General features: G+C 36.8%; 1 protein-coding gene and 2 long non-coding RNA genes across 3 annotated transcripts; all 3 read right to left on the bottom strand.

Annotated features, from left to right (window-relative positions):
• Positions 1-3,841: 3,841 nt before the first annotated feature.
• LOC311090123 lies at positions 3,842-4,686 on the bottom strand. Its single transcript, XR_014607839.1, has 3 exons — positions 4,591-4,686; positions 4,362-4,424; positions 3,842-4,171 (listed from the first exon to the last, which is right to left on the bottom strand). It is a non-coding gene; the product is annotated as an uncharacterized lncRNA (long non-coding RNA).
• A 4,768-nt stretch (positions 4,687-9,454) lies between these two features.
• LOC311089852 lies at positions 9,455-10,873 on the bottom strand. The gene is made up of 3 exons (XR_014607769.1): positions 10,759-10,873; positions 9,949-10,022; positions 9,455-9,849 (listed from the first exon to the last, which is right to left on the bottom strand). It is a non-coding gene; the product is annotated as an uncharacterized lncRNA (long non-coding RNA).
• A 2,474-nt stretch (positions 10,874-13,347) lies between these two features.
• Positions 13,348-18,572, bottom strand: LOC311089294 (ADP-ribosylation factor 4). Its single transcript, XM_084123871.1, has 6 exons — positions 18,375-18,572; positions 17,214-17,294; positions 16,776-16,885; positions 16,572-16,643; positions 16,322-16,447; positions 13,348-14,539 (listed from the first exon to the last, which is right to left on the bottom strand). The coding sequence occupies exons 1-6, from the start codon at positions 18,439-18,441 to the stop codon at positions 14,453-14,455; spliced, it is 543 nt and encodes a 180-aa protein (XP_083979997.1). The 5' UTR covers positions 18,442-18,572; the 3' UTR covers positions 13,348-14,452.
• Positions 18,573-20,050: the final 1,478 nt, after the last annotated feature.

Below are 20,050 nucleotides of genomic sequence, written 5' to 3'. Positions count from 1 at the left end.
GATTAAAACCTTTCATCAAAGTTATACATGAATTTTGAACAAAACCCGTTCTTGTCTTAGGACAACTATGATTAACTTCTTTGATCCACTTCAAATGTTGACTGCTGTGTGTGTGTGTGTGTGTGTGTGTGTGTGTGTGTGTGTGTGTGTGTGTGTGTGTGTGTGTGTGTGTGTGTGTGTGTGTGCGTGTGCGTGTGCGTGTGCGTTTGTGTTTGTGGGTGTGAAAAGTTTTGGGGGAAGTTTTACAGTTGGGGTGCAATTGTCAAATTGGGGAAACATTTGGTAAATTTTGGGTTCATAATGGTCTCTGATGGTTACATAAGTCCCTCTCTCTCAGATGCAGGAAGAAACTATACATAAATGAATGTTCTGCTCTGCACTTAAACCTAAGATAGGGGGCAATTCTTCTGATGAACACATTCTCTACAGATGTGCACACAAAACAATAGCCTGAACTGTGAATGCACAAACATATACTTATATATGTATATCTACTAGTGATGCACCGAAATGAAAATTCTGGGCCGAAACCGAAAATTTCGGATGCTCTTGGCCGAAAACCGAAACTGAAGCCGAAAATGGCTTCTTTTAAAAACGTATATATACTGCTTGAATTTAATGGATCTGAAATGAAAAATCACAATATAATAGTCAAATTTTATTAACAGTTACATAACAAAACATAAAATATTTTTAACAATAAATATAAATAATAATACCAAATAATATTATTCTTCAAGTTTTATGTTCCATCAAATAAAATACAACTAAACAGGCATTAGGACGACCGTAAAGAGGGCGCACAAGTCAGCAATGTGGACTGCCATAACATCAATGAAAAGCATTACTGAAGGCTACATATTATGCACTATATTATGCAGAAATAGGCTATGTGTGTGTGTGTGTGTGTGTGTGTGTGTGTGTGTGTGTGTGTGTGTGTGTGTGTGTGTGTGTGTGTCAGAACAATCGATTGTGCAATAAGTGACAGCCCTTTGACATGCTTAATCTTTGATAGGCAGACGCGTGATAACAGCTCGACCGTGAGTGAAACCTAAGCGCTTGCACACGGATGGGAGGGGCGGGTGACATTCATTTTCGGTTAAACGTTTTCGGCTGTTTTTTTTTATATTTCGGCCCGAAACCGATAATGCCATTTCGGCCGAAAATTTTCGGCGGCCGAAATTTCGGTGCACCCCTAATATCTACCATAATATTTTAGCAGATGCTATCTCATTATATTTTAATTACTCATTAAAATTAAATTCTAAATCCTGATATAGTGCCATTTGCCAGTCATACCTACAAGACCTGTTTTTAAAGCCTACTTTATCTGCAGTGACACTTCGCTGCATTCCATTGCTGAAAATTACGGAAGTTGAGTTCAGAAATAAATGATTTAGATATTGTGATGTTATTTACTGCAAAAACTAAAAAACTAAAATAAAACTAAAAAACACAAAAACCTTGTAAAAGTAAACTAAGTCTGATTCGATTTTGGAAAAATTACTGTAACAATGTTAACATTGCTTAAAAATTCTAATTTCTACCACTTACAATGTTAAACAGCACATATCATTTCATAAAGCATGTATTTGGTTGTTTTCACATAATTAAATATGGACCCGACCCACACATATCATTGAAACGTACATACTTAAATGATGAATGTTGATTTGCAATAATAACAACATTGTTTACTATATGCTTAAGTTTACTGAAATGAATCATTAAAAAAGCTTACCATGCTGATGATTTTTTTTTGAAGTTTTGGAGCATTGCAGCCTTATTTAAGGAGAAGTGGATCTTCATCCATTATTTATACTCTTCCTACAGAAACTGTTCACGCCTCCTCAAATAACGCAAAAGCACCTGCAGCAGCCAATTAGATGTTAGATTAGATGTTTTCACAGAAAAGAAAGTAAATATTTGATTTAGAGGGAGTTTCTGAATCCAGTGAACAATTCAGATACAACAGTGTGTGTGTGTGTGTGTGTGTGTGTGTGTGTGCGTGCGTGCGTGCGTGTGTGTGTGTGTGTATGTGTGTGTGTGTGTGTGTGTGTGTATGTGTGAGTGTGTGCGTGTGTGTGTGCATGTGTGTTTGTTTGTTTGTGTTTTTTGTATCGATTGCTACCTGTTGGATTATTATAAGTAAAGTTGCCCATTTGAGTCTTCATCTTCTGTGTCTACGTCTTCGTCTTCCTATCTGCATTGTATTGGAAAACACTTTGGCAGCTATTGAGTTGGGATATGGGTAAGGTTAGGGACAGGTTTGGTTGTATAGTTATGTTTAAGGGGTAAGGGAAGGGTCAACAGTGTAATTTTTAGATGTAATTACAGAAATTATTTAAATCTGTAATTACATGATGCAGGTATTTTTCAAATAGATACAATGTAAAATCATGTACACAATAATTGCAGTGATTCATTTAAATGTTAATACAGTTAAAGACACTTAATATAAAATGGGACCAGCTAAATTATAATAAGCAAAGATAGTCAAATCAAATCAAATCAAGTATATATGTATAGCGCTTTTCACAATACAGATTGTATCAAAGCAGCTTCACAGTATTAAATTAAAATAAAATAATACAACAAGGTTTGTGTCTAGTGGAATTTATTGATTGATAAAATAAAATTAAATATCCCCAAAATATCCCCAACTGAGCAAGCCAAAGGCAACAGTGGCAAGGAACCGAAAAAACTCCATCAAGTGACCTAATGGTGTCCTAAAACTCCATCAGGTGACCTAATGGAGAAAAAAAAAACCTTGGGAGAACCCAGGCTCAGTCGGGGGTCAGTTCTCCTCTGGCATTTATGAACTAGAGGCCGGATTGTAGTTTGAACTGTAAGATTAAAAATATTATATGAATGCCTGGCTGAAGAGATGCGTCTTTAATCTAGTTTTAAACTGGGAGAGCGAGTCCGAGCAACGAACAGTATCAGGAAGACTATTCCAGAGTTGAAAATGCTCTCCCTCCTTTGGTTGATCTGGATATCCTAGGTATGACCAAAAGCCTCGAATTTATTGATCTTAAAGAGCGCGATGGATTATAGGGCGATAGAGGCTTTTTATGGCTTTATAAGTCAGTAGCAATACCTTGTAATTAATACGGAACTTTATAGGTAACCAATGCAGTGATGATAAAATCGGTGTTATATGATCATATTTTCTTGATCTAGTAAGAACTCTAGCGGCTGCATTTTGGACTAACTGTAGCTTGTTTAATGAGGATGCAGGACAACCAGCTAAAAAAGCATTACAGTAATCTAGTCTCGAGATAGTTTGATAAAACAGTGATTGACAGTGGCATATGATCGTGGTTTAATCATGTTTTGCTCGTCCCTTTTCCTAACACTATCAAAGTGTCTTACCTTCACTCATTAACTTGCTGCGCAGCATTAACAGACTCCAGACAATGCCTTCGAATATGCTTTAATCACGGCCGGAGGATCTCAGACCAATTTCAGAGAGAATCCCACCAGCAAAAAGAATACAACAGTTTTTATAGAATAGGAGCATGGCAAAGGTGACCTGATTCATTACATAATTTTCCTACAATGTGATTGGTTCTTATTCAGCAAACCCTTCTGTTACTAGGTAGAAGCTTTGTCTAAGTCATAAGCTTATATATTTAAACATCTGTCTTGTCACTTCCCCTTTTGTTATATTCGGACATGATTCACTAACACACACCCTGACTGAGTTTTTTTCCCCAAAGGGTTTGGAAACATAGGATTCAAAAGCATATGTATGTTATTCCTGCAAGAAAAATAAATGTTAGTTATGATTAATTAACAACAGATTAATTAGGCAAAACAACAACAGTACAATATGAAGTTGTTGCGAATTTTAGTATTTTTATTTATTGTTACATTTTGTTCCGGGGCTATTTGTTTTATGAGCTGGGCCCCGGACCAGCTGAACCAAGCAATGCAGAAAGGTTCACTTAAGGTTCATTTTTAGCATTACATGCAATGGTACTGACTTTCTTTTTCATATATAGACTTGAGGCTTCATCCAAGATTTCAGGCTTCGTAAAATTACGGTGCTGGCCTCTGCGCATCTGTACACCAACGCAAAACAGAGGTAGAGACTTTCCCCTCTGATTAGTGCTGGGCCAGATGATCCTGCCCCTGGCAGCAGGAGATGAGATCCGCCTTCATGATGCTACAACAAACAATAAAACCATTCAGATACAGGAACTGCATGTTGTCAAATACAAATTGTATGACAATTATATAACAATAATGCATTTAAATAAATCATTAGATATAACATTGCAAGGTGTTGTTTATGTTTAGTTCACTAATGTCTTTTAAAGTAGCTCAAAAAAGTTTAATATATCCGGTATACTCACATATTAGTGCGACGAGATCACTCAAGGTTTCATGGCGTCTCCCACAGAGGAACCACCATAGACCTGTTAAGAGGATTCAGATTCCAGGTTACACAGTGACAACCCAGCAAAATAAAATTTGCATTACAAAATCCTTTCATTGTGATGATAGAAAACACTTTAGGGAATACATTATTCTAAATAATAATCATAATAAGTAATAATAATAATTGTTAGAATGATCTCTTACCCTGCTAATCCGTCAGCAGGAGGCTCTCATGAAGTGTCATCACTGTGTCTCTGTAATTTATACTAGTACACTGTTCCCGCCCTCAACTGATCTGAGAACTGCTGTTGCCCTGGTTTTCATAAGTTTTGATTTCTCAGTAAGTTTCTGTTCTTCTGTCTGCCCATCCTCAGGAAATGATTTCAACAGCTCTCTCCCTAACACGATTTCTAAAAAAATGAAAACAGTACTTACCAGAAATTTCGATACTAAGGTTCAATTTGTTAACATAGCATGAACTAATAAGGAATGAAGAATACTTTTTCATCATTTATTAATGTTAACTGATGGCCATTGCAAATCAAACGTTGTCTCTGTGAATGTACTGTGAAATAACATGAATGCACAACAGAGATTACTAAATGCTGTAAATATATTAGGCTACTCTGTTAGTTCATGTTAGGTAATGCATTAAATAATACCAGCTAGCTAATGAGACTATATTGTAAAGTGTTTCTGTAGTTGCTTTATGCTATTTTAGGATTTCTTTCTCTGTTTGAGATCAGCAGGGTTTTTGTGGTGTCAGGTTTTGTTTACCTTTGGCCACAGAATACAAAGGTTACTTTCATATCTGCTCTGAATTATGAGCAGAAGGGGTTATAAAGATAATGTTCATAAATGTGGATGATAAAATGTCATTGACATCTGCATGTTTAAAACTCAGATTAAAGGGGTCATATAATGCCATTTTTGTTATTATGTTAAGTTATTATGTATTAAGTTATTATGATTCATTAGGGTCTAAATGAAAAGTTTGTAATACACTTTAATTAAAAATTCTCATTAGTATTGTAAGAAAACACTCATTTTACCTGGTCAAAAACAGCTCTGTTTTCAGCACGCCGTTTAAGTGCAAGTGTCTTTAAATGATAATGAGCTTTGCTCACCCCGCCCCTCTGTTCTGTGCGTACACAATAACCATAACGCGTTGTTCATTATAAACTTGGGATTATGAATTATATTGAGAACGTTGTACATAGAAAACATGCCGTAATGTACCCTGAGTGTAAACAGCCGCATTCATTGTGAAGCGTGCTAGCGATTTGCAAAGATTAATATAAATAAAACGTAACACTCACTTCTTCTGGAGGTGCAGCAGGAACACGAATAGTTGGTACCAATCCTTTTTTCAGGAGCAGCTTCTTAGCAAAACCAGCTTTATACTGACCCTTGTTTGTAAAGCAGTCTGGTGAGAAATGATTCGCGCAAACATGAAAGCATTGACGTTGATCGTGGGGAATATTCCCTTCGAAAACAAACTCAGCCACTGCGTCTTCAGCGGTTCGGATTTAGGAACATCAAAATGATGCTGTGTTCCTTATTACACCAAAGAACAGAACACCACAATCGCTTAGATGCCATTCTGTTTCGGCGTATCAACTATGATGACAGCTCACTCAGGGCGGGTCTGTGTTGAAACTGCTGTCAGATAGCCTTCACCATACCTAGAGATTGGCATGGTTTTATTTCAGTTAGCCTAATAGCTGGTTTGATTTGCATTGAGAGATGATCTTATGGAAAGTACTCCATGCCAATCTCTAGGTATGGTGAAGGGTATGTGATGATGTGGGGCTATTTTAATTCCAAAGGCCAAGGGAACTTTATCAGGATGCATAATATCCTGGATCCATGAAGTAACTGGCCTTTAAAAATAAAAATCTGCCTGCCTCTATGGGAATTTAACATAGGGGTGTCCAGACTTATGCACCCTGTATTTTAAGGAAGAACATTTATTTATTTACGATACATTATTCATTCACAAAGAAAATTGGTGTCCTTAAAGGTTGGATTTTTCCTAATTTTTTTAATTAAGGCATTAAGTTCAATTTCCAAAAGATGATTTTTTATTCCTCTTTTTAGTCATCTTTAGCATGGGTGTCTAAACTTATGCATAGCACTGTATTTTGTAGAACGTAACTGGCGACTGAACAGAAGCATTACTAACCGTTCTCGTAGATACTGTCTCCCCACCAAGGTGCGTAGGATAACTTAAGTGTTTGAAACGGTAGCCCTGGTCAGCGTGATTGGGAAACTTATGTTTATTGCCCTTTAACAGATAAGCTTTGGGAGCTGCATCGCAAATGCTGAACTGGCAGTGTGTGCTTGGGCGGATTTCCTCATAAAAGTAGGTACCTGTTGGTTTACTAAGCTGTAGCCATATTTTAGTTTGGCAATGATTTATGCGCGTTTATTGTGTGTAGCCCGTGATTTCTCTGGGTCTGGCTTCAGTGACGGAGCCGCGCACATTAGAAGCCCTTTGGCCTCGAGGCCCGTTGATTGTGAGTGTTTGGTCTATTACCTGTATGTGTTAAAGGCACACTGTGAAACTTTTCAACCTTCATAATATATTTCCAAGACCCTTGTGATGGTACATCGACTTACAATAGGTTGAATGACACGTCTGCCATAGCCTGACGGGGTCTGTATCGCTTTTACTGGCACTATGTAACTTCGGGGTTCGGGTAGTAACCCAAGCACAAAAAGAACTACAAAATTCGATTGCTTTACGGCATACGTCACACGTCACTTCCCCCACCACTTCGTCAAATTTGGACGTGAGAGGCCAACCAGCGTTTGTTTTCGGCTTTCGTGCGTATGTTTTTGTCATGGGGCTGTTTACACCTGGCCACTTCATGCGTTTTCTCAGATGGGATAGCTATCTGATCGTGAAAAGTCCAGGTGTAAATGCCCTCTGAAATGCATTCAAGACGGATTTGAATCTGATCGCTCAAACCACTTCAGGAGGAGGTCTGTGCCGCATTCCAGACGAAACTGGACAAGTGTAAATGCATCTGGTTGGTGAAACCACATGTAAATTGTACTCCTCTCAAAAATGCTAAAAATAAAAACGTGTGAGAGCGTGTTATAGGCTATATGTTATAGACATATAGACATATATACGACGACGCTACTGGAACACACATCACCGCAGATAAGCAACTGAGCATAGTCATCAAGAGAACGTGCAAACTATCGCAAATCAAAGTGAAAGTAAGTCGCAGACGCTTAACACACAATCATCATCATTAAAAGTAAAGAAATGAAATGATCTTACCAGGGCTGTTGCCACTCTCTCTTATTGCGGTCTTTGATTTTGAAATTTTAGCTGATGATCAATAAAATGCTGTTCATATCTGTTGCTTTCGGTGGCGTGCACTCCATTAAATCTGCATACAGCGCGGGAATTGAAGATCGGATTTAAATCCGTTTCGCAAAAACACATTTATGTGACCAGGTGTAAATGGAATTGTTTTGATAAATCAGATAGCTATCCGATCTGAGAAAACGCATGAAGTGGCCAGTAAATAAATCTCTTATTTGTAAACTTGTTTGCATTCTATGTTGTATGTTGTTGCGCTTGCTTGTAGTATGTTTTTTTTATATGCTGTTCATTCATTTATTGCTGATAATTAGACCAGTCCAATAATTTCCACATATGTCTAGCTAGCTTTCGATTATCAGAGCTGTTAGCAGACTTGCTAAAAAACACTCCTTTCTCTTACGTGTTTTTTGCGTTATGTTTTATAGCTTGCCTCACAAACTAGTTTGCCAGCTGAACTCAGGTGTTGTGAGGTGTATTTATCACGTAGTCCTGAGGGATATCAGACGATGCTGTTACGACAGTGCAAGTATTCCATAGCGACTCTAGGGGTCGCTGTTTGACAAAAACACAATTCCTTCACAGTGTGCCTTTAAGTGTTAGTCTTATGTGTGATTGATAGTATAATATTGTATAATAGGAGTGAATGAGTTAGGACTGCATGACTGAATAAATGTGTTTTAATTTCTCTTGTAGGATTGTGGATTTTGTAGGACGTCGCAGCCACTGTTTTCTCATGCTGTGAATTATTATGTGTTTTAGCTTTTGTATCATGCCGTGTCTATATGAATTATTAGTGCTGGGACAGAAGTGCACTTCCTCTTTTTAAGAGGGCAGTTGTAAAGGGTTTCTTTTCTCTTTTTGGATTGGGCATTGTGCAATATGGTGGGGTAATCCACCACAAAAGTACCTACTCTGGGTTGTTATTCATGTGCATTATTAATTTATTTGTATGTGTAAATCCCAGTCTATGCTTTGACTCGGGATTTGAGGTGGACAGCGGGCACTTCTTGGATGTGATAAGGTGACCACTTTGCTGCTGTGATTCTTATTGGGAATGCTGTGGTTTGTCGTGGGAGACACACAAGTTAATGCCGTGCTGTCACGTTTGCTGTGGAAGTGTAGCATAGTAGGCCTATAGAATAAATTGTTTGTTAAAAAAAAAGTGGTTCCCCATTTTGCACCAGGATTTGCGTGCTGCCCATCTATTCCCTATAGTTCGCTATATGTTGTGGACCCATGGTAACCGATAGTCATAGTCTTTGACCTAGTAGTACTGGTAATAAAAAAATAAATAAAAAAAAGGGAAATACAATTTTAATGTGATTGTCAATAAACTATTTTTGTATCGCTTTTGCACATCAGCCTCCAGCTTGTTTCATTCTGATTGACACTAGCGCAGGGAAAGTCTTTAGTCTGACGGGTAAATAGGTTCTCCCACACCTTTCAGATAAGTGGGAGTGGCGTAGTCACGTATGTATGGCCACACAATTATGCTGCTGAAAGTTTTAAAAAGCAAAAAATAGACATGGTCTCTCACCAGACTGCACACTAGATCACAGCATAAAAGTAAAGTCATTCCGCTCCTACTCAGACAACAGTCTGCAGGATAGAAAATACTGATCTCTGCTTGCTCTCGCTTAAATACCCTACAGCATTTCCTGTATAAACTCCTCCCTCTCCTTACCAGGCTCAGTTTCTTAGTAAATAGAAAGCAACACCAGTGACTTGTCTTAAGACATTTTTATTTTTTTCTTGTTATATTGTTACATATTTTTCCATTTTTATTTGTATTTTTATTTTTTTGGGGGGGAAAAAGTTGCAGTCAGCCTTTTATACAAAACATGGTTGGTTTTACAGCAGGTCATCCCCATAACCTGTAACCAAGCAACAGACAACCAGAAGCCGACCAAAGAAAAAATAGTTTAGGGGATCATGTATGGCTTTGTCTTTGGTTGCTTCTAGTGTACTGGTGCTTCGCCAGCAGGTCATGGGCCTGGTGCTGCCCACTCCAGGTCCACTGGACCCCAGCCAGGCATCCAATGTTGCCAGAGAATGCACTAGAACAGGGCAGTGGACCCGAGCGCCGAATCCCTTGGCAGATTGGTTCTCCTCCTCTCCTCCTTAAAATCAAAACATGAAATGACAACATTATTATATCTAAAACTTCCATCTGATCTCAGTTTAAAAAAAAAGAATAATTTACAGTGAAATCTACTTACAAAAATTAAACGCAAGCAAAAGAGATCCTTCAGCAGCGTGACGTCTCGACTTGTATACAGTCATCTGGTGGCAGCTAAAATTGAAAGGAGACGGATAAATAACATTAATACCATTGATTATTAACTAAATCCAAAAATATATATATTTATTACATGGCTTGGTTGAATTCCAATGTAGAATGCGGTCTGTGATTTCTTGATAACAGACCGCTGCTAAGTATAACACACCGTTGCCATGCAAAGCAGAGCATTGCTATGGACGCAGGATTCTAACCGTAGAGACGGAATGGACTATTTTCTTTAGCGGAAGCAATACAATCATTTTTAAATCAATATTTTGTGTCAAATTATTGATTTATTTGGAGGGTAGCCATGTAATAAGCGGGATAATGTAGGGCGAGGCGGTTGTTATAGCGAATACAACTATTGTATTCGCTATAACAACCACCTCGCTCTACATTATCCCTTACATAATCAGCTTGATAAGTCTGTGCATGTAATCACAAATAATAAAGATTTTGTCAATCAACCAGGAAGTGTTTTCCTTTTTTTTCTCCCCCATTTCAGTTTCGTTTTTCTTCAGACTACAATAAAACTGTAGGTCTCTAGATCTCTTAGACAGAACTTTTTCAATGGATTGTGATTTAATTTGACAAACGGGTGGAGATTTAATTCATTATATTCCTCAAGGACAACGCCCTTACTTTTTAGTCAGTAAAGAGGTCACAGAAAAAAGATAAATGATTAAAACATTATGCAATTATTACTGCTGCAAGTTTTAAAAAGCAAAAAATAGACATGATCACTCACCAGACTGCACACTAGATCACAGCATACAAGTAAAGTCATTCCGCTCCTTCTCAGACAACAGTCTGCAGGATAGAAAAGACTGATCTCTGCTTGCTCTAGCTTAAATACCCTACAGCATTTCCTGTATAAACTCCTCCCTCTCCTTACCAGGCTCAGTTTCTTAGTAAATAGAAAGCAACACCAGTGACTTGTCTTAAGACATTTTTATTTTTTTCTTGTTATATTGTATATAACTTAATGAGGAGGAGGGTAGTGAATGACGACCCGGGTCACTAAAGACCTGAGGTATGCGTTTAAGGGTTAAAAAAAGGTTACACTTTATTTTAAGGTGTCTGTGTTACAATGATACATTTAAGTACTGAGTAATAATTACTATTAACTTAATGTTAGGAATATGGTGTGGTTTATGGTTAGTTGCATGTAATTATGCACAATTTATAGTAATTACTATGGAACTACATGTAATAGTAACAAGGACACAGTAAAATAAAGTGTTACCAAAAGATTTATAGGAAGCTTTGTCTGTTGGTTCCCTAACCAACCGAAACCAAGCCCACAGAAACCAAACAGGGGATCCTTTACCACAACTTTACCACAAAAAAAAAAAAAAAACCTGAGCTAATTGCATAAGACTTCACTTCATAAGCCATGCATCTGCTCATCAGCACAAACAAAGGTGATGACTCCGAGCTGCACCGTTGTAACGTGCGCTATGCCTATGCAATGCATGTGGTGCTGACACAGTAGCCGGCCAATACAGAACCGCCGTTCTGACGTAGAACCGGAAGCGCTGCACTGTGTTTACAACGTGAACAGCATCAGAGACTGACACAGAAGAGAAGAAATTTGTTGAATAAAGTAGTTATTTTTGTTTTTTTGCACACAAAAAGTATTCTCGTCGCTTCATAACATTAAGGTTGAACCACTAGTCACATGGACTAGGCTATTTTAACGATGCATTTACTACCTTTCTGGGCCTTGAAAGTGGTTATTACATTGCAGTCTATAAAACAATCAAACAACAAAACAAGGTCAGCAAAATGGGACTGGAGATGGAGTCTTTTTATATATGGAGTTTGAAATTTATACATTATGTAATCGACAATGTAACTGAAGCTTTTATTACATTTATCTATGTACAGTTCACTGATGAATCTTAAAGGGTTAGCCTAGTTCACCCAAAAAAGTTAGTAAAGACAATGTTTAAAATAGTGACTACAGTTGCTCAACCATAAGTTTATCAAGCGACGAGAACACTTTTTGTGCGCAAAAACAAACAAAAATAACGACTTTATTCAACTATTCATTTTCTTGTGTGGGCCTCTGAGTGAGTCCACGTAGTGTAACAGCGCAGCGCTTCTGCGTTGTATGCCAGAACGTAGGCTCACCATTGGCCGACGCTGGTCATGTGTGTGATGCGTGTGATGCTGGCCAATAGTGAACTCACTCAGAGGTGAACTCACTCTATTCACCCATTGGTGCTAGCAGCAGGTTCTAAAGCCGCTTGTCCACCAGCGTCCGATCAATTTTTGTTCCGACGCGACGCCTGTGACGTTTTCGCTGCTTGGGGCCGGGGGTTTGTGTGTACTTTAAATGTGAAACCATAGCAACGGCCATACACAAACTCTCGCCGCGTCCTCCAGAGGAATCACCACAGACCTGTAAAACTGATTCACGGACGTCCGAGTTTATTCCCAAACCTAACAAAACTGACCAAGCTCAAAAAATAAACAATTCAACACCCTCCTACCTGTGACGTGGGCAGATGTTGCCCTGGAAAGTCCTAGAATCATCTCCACACCCAAATCTAATCATGACTGATAAGAGACAGACGCACGCTAGGGGGCAGTTACTGTGGCTGTGGTAGTTTACAACGGTGGCAATAAGTTTCTATTCCGCTCTTAGTTTTGGTTTCTCAGTATGTTTCTCATTGCATGCACTAAAGATACTCGAGTTATTTTTATGACTATTATGTAACCTTTATGGAGAAGCATGAGGAGAGTGCATTATATCTAAGTCCTATACCAAATTCGCTAAGATAAGATACATCATTTAAAATGAGTTGCATTTTACTGTACTGCTTCTCAAAAAAAAAAAAAACAAGAACATGAAAATCCTTTCAAAAGAGCTCCAGTTCAAGGAAAAAATATTTCAATACACAGACAACATGACTCATGTAACTGTACTGTATAGTAATTTGAAAGATTTCTTTCTCTCTCTCTACTGCAAATACATACTGATAGATGTGATCTATAAAATAAACCAAATATTGTAAATGCACACAAAGTGCTATTTATATTAACTTTTTAGTGTTCTTTATCAATATCATTTTCAAATATTTTAGTTACAGTTTAGTGAGTTGGCTGAAGATGTTAATTCCAGGTGCCATCTGCTGGATTGATGCATTAATGCAACTTAGATGAAATACAACTGGGAAATTTACAGATTTGTGTTGAGAAAATTACTATAAACATTAAAAGACTTTTGGATGTTTATACATAAATGATTTTGCTCCCAAGAAGTGGGACACCTGAATTTAAAGTCTGCATTTAAAGAGCAAAATAGATTTATAACATTCAACACAGTATGTTCACGATTATGTTTTATTCTAAAACAATATCATACATATAATACACAAACAAATTTGTCATGATAATAGGGTAAAATAGATTTTATCTGTTACACCTCAGTTCAGGAAAGCATACCATTTCAACCAGATATGGAATTCATCAATACATTAAATTTGCATTTCGGAGTCAGATTCAGACACAAATAATGATAAGCTCAAGAAACACGCCTGAGCAAAACATTTCACATGGCATGACAAAAAACACATCAATCAATTTCAACTTTAAATTATAATGGAAAGAACTTCAGAGATGTTATCATTGCATCATTGTGGCTGAAGAACATAATGTTCCCTTTGACTCTGAGAGTAAAACCAGTCGCTCAAACATTTACCACAAACAACAATGGATTGTGGGGAGTAAACTAACCTAATAAAAGAAAGTTAACCTTTTCATGCCATGCATGCCATGTGCTGTTGATGTGGGGAATTTCAACCAAGATTCAGAATGAAGTAAACTCATGCAGACAAGGATAATGTTCAGAAGGACCACAGGACTCCACGCCACTACAGCGGATAATGTGATTTAACAAATTTTACAACGTTGCATACCTATAAGGATTAATGGAACAGACATGGCTTTGATTTGCCCGACTCCACATGTAAAGACCAGTTCTGAAATATTACTGACCCCACAGATTCTTCAGTGAGCTCCTTAACAGAAATTCTCAGCTAGATGCTAAAACATGATGGTCAGATGTTAAGGACACTAAAGCAAAACCAATAACCCTGCTCACTGATCAGGGACTCCAGCGTTTTTGGTTTTGCATGAGGCCTTTCTGAAAAACTGAAAAGTCAGAGTGAAGGAAGGTCCTTCAAAACATTTTTTCCTCTTGCAAAATAATAAACTAAAAGTTGTTTTTGTTGGAATTAAAACAAAAAAAGAAGAAGAAAAGAAACAGATAAACTTGCGCTACAAAATATTGTAAAAAAGAAAGGCTAAGACAGGCGCAGAGTGTTTGATGGTTTCTCCCCAGCTTCCAGTTCTGTCACACACTTAAAAATTCTAAGAGGAGTCTCTAGCCTTTCAATTGGTTCATACACCTCATCTCGCCTCTAGCAGACCCACTAGCGCTTGGAGAGCTCATTGGATAACCAGTCCAGTCCTTCGTAGAGTCCAGTGCCCTGTGTAGCGCAGGTCGCTTGAACGTACCACTGCAAGAAGCCCAGACAGAGGAAATCAGCCAAAATGTAAAAAATAAAAATGCCTATGTTGATGCAGCCTACTCTACTTAATCTTTTTAAATGTCATGTAAACACTTTATTCCGTGCCAGCCAAGTCAGACTAACAGACCTAGATAATGTGATAGTAGCACCAGTTTTGTCCAGCATGTTCACTACTATTCACAAGTTAGTGGTCAGTAAGGTTTAAAAAAAAAAAAAAAAACGCTTGGCAAGGATGAATTAAATTAATGGTTAAGATAGTTATGCTACAAAAGATTACCATTTCAAATATATTTTGTTCTTTTGAACTTTCTATTCATCATAGAATCCTGAAAAAATCCAATGGTTTGCACAAAAACATTAAGCATCCCCACTGTTAAATGTTTCTTGAGCAGCAAACCAGCATATTAGGATGATTTCTGAAGGATCATGTGACTGATGACTGGAGTAATGATGCTGAAAATTTGCCATCACAGGCATAAATGATATGTTAAGTAAAATAAATAATATAATATAACTATATATATATATATATATATATATATATATACAGTGCAATGCATAAGTGAATACACCCATGCTAAAGTTGACTAAAAAGAGGAATAAAAAATCATATTTTGGAAATTGAACTTAATGCCTTAATTTAAAAAATTAGGAAAAATCCAACCTTTAAGGACACCAATTTTCTTTGTGAATGAATAATGTATCGTAAATAAATAAATGTTCTTCCTTAAAATACATGGTGCATAAGTGAGTACACCCCTATGTTAAATTCCCATAGAGGCAGGCAGATTTTTATTTTTAAGTATTTAAAAAAAAAAAAAATTTAGGATACTATGCATCCTGATAAAGTTCCCTTGGCCTTTGGAATTAAAATAGCCCCACATCATCACATAGCATTCACCATACCTAGAGATTGGCATGGGGTACTTTCCATAAGATCATCTCTCAATGCAAATCAAACTAGCTTTTAGGCTAACTGAAATAAAATCATGCCAATCTCTAGGTATGGTGAAGGCTATGTGATGATGTGGGGCTATTTTAATTCCAAAGGCCAAGGGAACTTTATCAGGATGCATAGTATCCTAAAAAAAAATATAAAAAAATACTTAAAAATAAAAATCTGCCTGCCTCTATGGGAATTTAACATAGGGGTGTACTCACTTATGCACCATGTATTTTAAGGAAGAACATTTATTTATTTACGATACATTATTCATTCACAAAGAAAATTGGTGTCCTTAAAGGTTGGATTTTTCCTAATTTTTTAAATTAAGGCATTAAGTTCAATTTCCAAAATATGATTTTTTATTCCTCTTTTTAGTCAACTTTAGCATGGGTGTATTCACTTATGCATTGCACTGTATATATATATATAATAATTATACATATATATATATATATATATATATATATATATATATATATATATATGTGTGTGTGTGTGTGTGTGTATATATATATATATATATATATATATATATATATATATATATATGCAGTATATGTATATAAACAGTTATTTAATTTCTCAGAGTATTTTACAATATTACCTTTTTACTGTATTTTCAAAATAAATGCAGCCTTGGTGAGCATAAGAGACTTTAAAAAACATTTATTTTAAAAATCTTACTGACCCCAAACTTTTGAACGTTAGTGTATACATGTTAATTTGATGTTATTCAGATTTTGTGCAGTTTAATAAAAGGTATGACTATGTCGAAACTAAAGCGTAAAGGAGCACATTGGTCTCATTAGTGTGCATGTGCGTACCGTTCTGCTGCGTAGACTCTGCAGCCCAAGTTTGTCTGTGAGTTCACTGACAGCCATGGCGTTGGGCAGATCCTGTTTGTTTGCAAAAACCAGCAGCACAGCGTCCCTCAGTTCATCTTCCTGCAACTGCAAATATGCACAGGAAAAGACACTGATGAGGCAACTTAACCACATTAAGCCAACAAAACACTTCCACAAATGTCCTGATTCGTTGCTGCCATTAGAGACACTCACAATGATATATGCTTACCATTTTAGAAAGCTCCTCTGCAGATTCTGCCACTCTCTCTCTGTCATTGCTGTCCACCACAAAGATCAGACCCTGAGGACAAAAGAATGAATGGAAAAAGAGAAATGAGTCTATAAGAAACTATGTAAGTGTTTCTTATAGTATGTAAGCTAAGTAAGTGTGCAGTGAAATAATATTTCATACAAATGCACATCAAGATCATACCTGTGTGTTCTGAAAATAGTGTCTCCAGAGAGGACGAATCTTATCCTGACCACCGACATCCCACACAGTGAAGCAGATGTTCTTGTATTCAACGGTCTCCACATTAAAACCTGCTCAATAGAAACAGTGCTCAGAAATACACATCATACAATAATGGAACAGTTCTGCTTTTTAATGAAACACTGGCAGAACACTTTAGTGGTGCAAGACAGGACAATCAGGCAATCACAGAAACCACATGTATGACGGACAGCCAGTGGATGTTGACATATCATAAAGGGAGACGAAAGTAACACAAATTCATAAATTGTCCCCAGTGGATGATGGAACACTCATATGACTGTTACAATACAAGACAATGACCTCAATCTATCCATGAGAACTGCTCTGAGATCATAAAGATGAGCTAATGGTGTCACATCAGTCCTGTCCTCTTACCTATGGTTGGAATGGTGGTCACTATTTCTCCAAGTTTCAGTTTGTACAATATTGTGGTTTTGCCGGCAGCATCCAGCCCCACTGTAAAACACCAAGAGTGCATGATGGGAATGAGGTTTTCAACAGCAGTCACGTCACTTTAAAACTCTCAAAAGAGCTCATGTCATGTCCTTAAATGGCCAAGGATATAAACTACATTGTACTATTCTATTAAATATACTGGAATATAACATTTAACATGAACTAAACAATACTTCTCTTTATTGTGGTTTTACAGTGTATCAGTTTTACACTATAATTAACAAGAGCATAACTGTAACTGTACTATGCTAGTATGGAAAGTTGGAAACCTATATTAAAAATTGTGTAAAAAAGTCCGCAAAATGTGCCAGGGGGTAATCATATATATATAGCTATATTTAAAGTTTTCTTATTGTAATACGGTCTATATTTAGAGCCTGCCTTTATTCAACAAAACCATAAAGTTGAGTTTTTATTAGTAAACCTGCATTTATGAATGTGAAATTTGGTCAAAAATGTGAAAGAATTAAATTAAAGCACTTTTCATTATTTTTAGAATATTCAGTGAAGCACTTTTTCCTCCAAAAAGTGAGAGGTCTTACTCTTGAGCACTGAATATTTTCATTAACAAATTACTGAATAGCACAACACAGTAACGTTATAAGTATAATGCCATAATAAACGTGAGGTGGTTTCATGATAGTTATGAGAAAAAGTAGTATACTCTACAATAGTATAATTATACTAAGTCATACATTTCACAGTATAAGGCACGAAAAAAAGACACTATACTACATTACACAATTAAATAATTTACACTTCACTCGAAGATAAATGATACTAAACGTAAACAGGCAGTGGCTCATCCGTTCCTGCTCATGAATTGACAGTAAGTTAACTTTCATTGAAATTATTTATCACATACAATTATTCAAATTTAAAGCTTGTGAGAGCATATCGCAGACTATTTAACTTAGCCTATATATAAATGCCCACTTGACTTAGGTATGTAGATACATTGTAAAGAAAATCAGGAGTCAGTTTTAGTTTTCTATTTCATCTGTTATTTTCTGGGGAATGACAGAATTGCGAAAGTTGGCTAACGCCGCTAGCTTAGCTAGCATGAGACTCAATACTCACCCATGAGAATTCTCATCTGTTTCTTTCCAAACAGCCTGCTAAAGATCGACGAGATGGTCAGACCCATGATGAAGGACACAAATCACCCAAAACTACGGGATTACTCCTAATGTCTAAAGTTTTTCGTTGTGATGCTCGTCTGGTGTCAAGAAACCTTGTCGACTCTGCGCTTGCGTAATGCCACGTCACGGCCGCCGTGGAAGATATGATGCCACGCCACTTCCGACAAGGAGTTTTTCATAATGACAGCAGAGAATGTCTATTAAGATGACAGCTTTTAGAACAAAATAAACAGCTTATAATAATACAAAGTGAAAGAAGTACACATACTGTTAATAAAAATTAATAATAATAATAGTGCAATTATTATTATTATTTATTGATATCATTATTACTGAGCAGTGATAATGATATCAATAAATAATAATAAAATATATTTTATATTAATTTATAATTAAATTAATACAAAATAATTATTATCATTATTTAACAGCATGTGTTCCTGTTTGTATTATTATACACTGTTTTTGGTTGTAATAAAAAATGTCAAATTGTACCTTAAAAACCTATATCAAATAGTAGGCTATATGCATTTTCATGTAGCCTATAAGTTCTTAATTTTAACTGATCAATTAAAATAAAGAGGATATAATCCGGAATAAAGAGTAGGCCTATGTATGGTAAACCTATACATACAGTTAGGGTGATATTAAAGGACATAAACCAGTGATCTCAAACTCAATTCCTGGAGGGCCACAGCTCTGCACAGTTTTGCTCCAACCCTAATCAAACACACCTGATCCAGCTAATCAAGGTCTTCAGGATTACTAGAAACTTCCTTGCAGGTGTGAGTTGGAGCTGGTTGGAGCTAAACCGTGCAGAGCTGTGGCCCTCCAGGAATTGAGTTTGAGATCACTGACATAAACCGTAATTTAAGATTTTGGCCATATTGCCCATCTCTAAGCATAGACTGTAAAAAATAGTCTCTAAGTCATTTATTTCCTGCGTGACCTGTAAAGTCACGTCCACAAACCTCTTGGTCACACCACAAGGTGTCACTGTGGCCTCAAAGCTTCAGCACTTCCACTCTGAGCTAGATTGCTATGTCTGAGGTAAAACACGCCCCCCTCATTAGCATACAGCGCAATAAATGAATAAAGAAATGTATAAATAAATAAATGTAGACATAAATACATATATACATAAATAAATGCATAAATAAATAAATGAAAAAATAAATGTGGAAAAATATATAATTATACATAAATAGAGAAATAAAAGTATAAATAGTCATTTATTTTGGTACTATACGGTTATCCGGACCACACCTGGGGCACGTTCAAGTTCAAAACGGTGCGCAACGTTTTGCTACGGTTTCCGGGTTGAACGTCATGTTTCCTGGAAACGGCGTGCACCGGTGTGCAACGGGGTTTGAGATCAGGGGGGCAGGGTTTTCTATTATTTTGAAGGAACCCCGGGCGCCGCCATTGGCTAGCGGACCCCCACCTGGTGTTAGCATCCCATTGACTCCCATTCATTTTGGCGTCACTTTGACAGCGAATAACTTCACATCTGAGGTGTTTAAAGACTCCATTTGTCCATTATTTATTTCTAAAGAAACACAAAAATGTATAAAAGGCTTCATTACCTTGTAGCTTCTGTTATGGCCCCGTAGA

The sequence above is a fragment of the Abramis brama genome (genome assembly GCF_963993115.1).
Source record: "Abramis brama genome assembly, chromosome: 9".
Classification (NCBI taxonomy): domain Eukaryota; kingdom Metazoa; phylum Chordata; class Actinopteri; order Cypriniformes; family Leuciscidae; genus Abramis; species Abramis brama.
The sequence above is the reverse complement of the archived record's forward strand: the minus strand, read 5'-3'. Positions and strand labels throughout refer to the sequence as shown.

Coding starts and splice junctions, on each gene's coding strand:
- LOC311089294 (XM_084123871.1), bottom strand. CDS start 18,441: ATGGGTCTGACCATCTCGTCGATCTTTAGCAGGCTGTTTGGAAAGAAA. Junction 17,295..18,374: donor ACAGATGAGAATTCTCATGG/GTGAGTATTGAG, acceptor GGTGTTTTACAG/TGGGGCTGGATGCTGCCGGC. Junction 16,644..16,775: donor ACTATTTTCAGAACACACAG/GTATGATCTTGA, acceptor TTTTGTCCTCAG/GGTCTGATCTTTGTGGTGGA.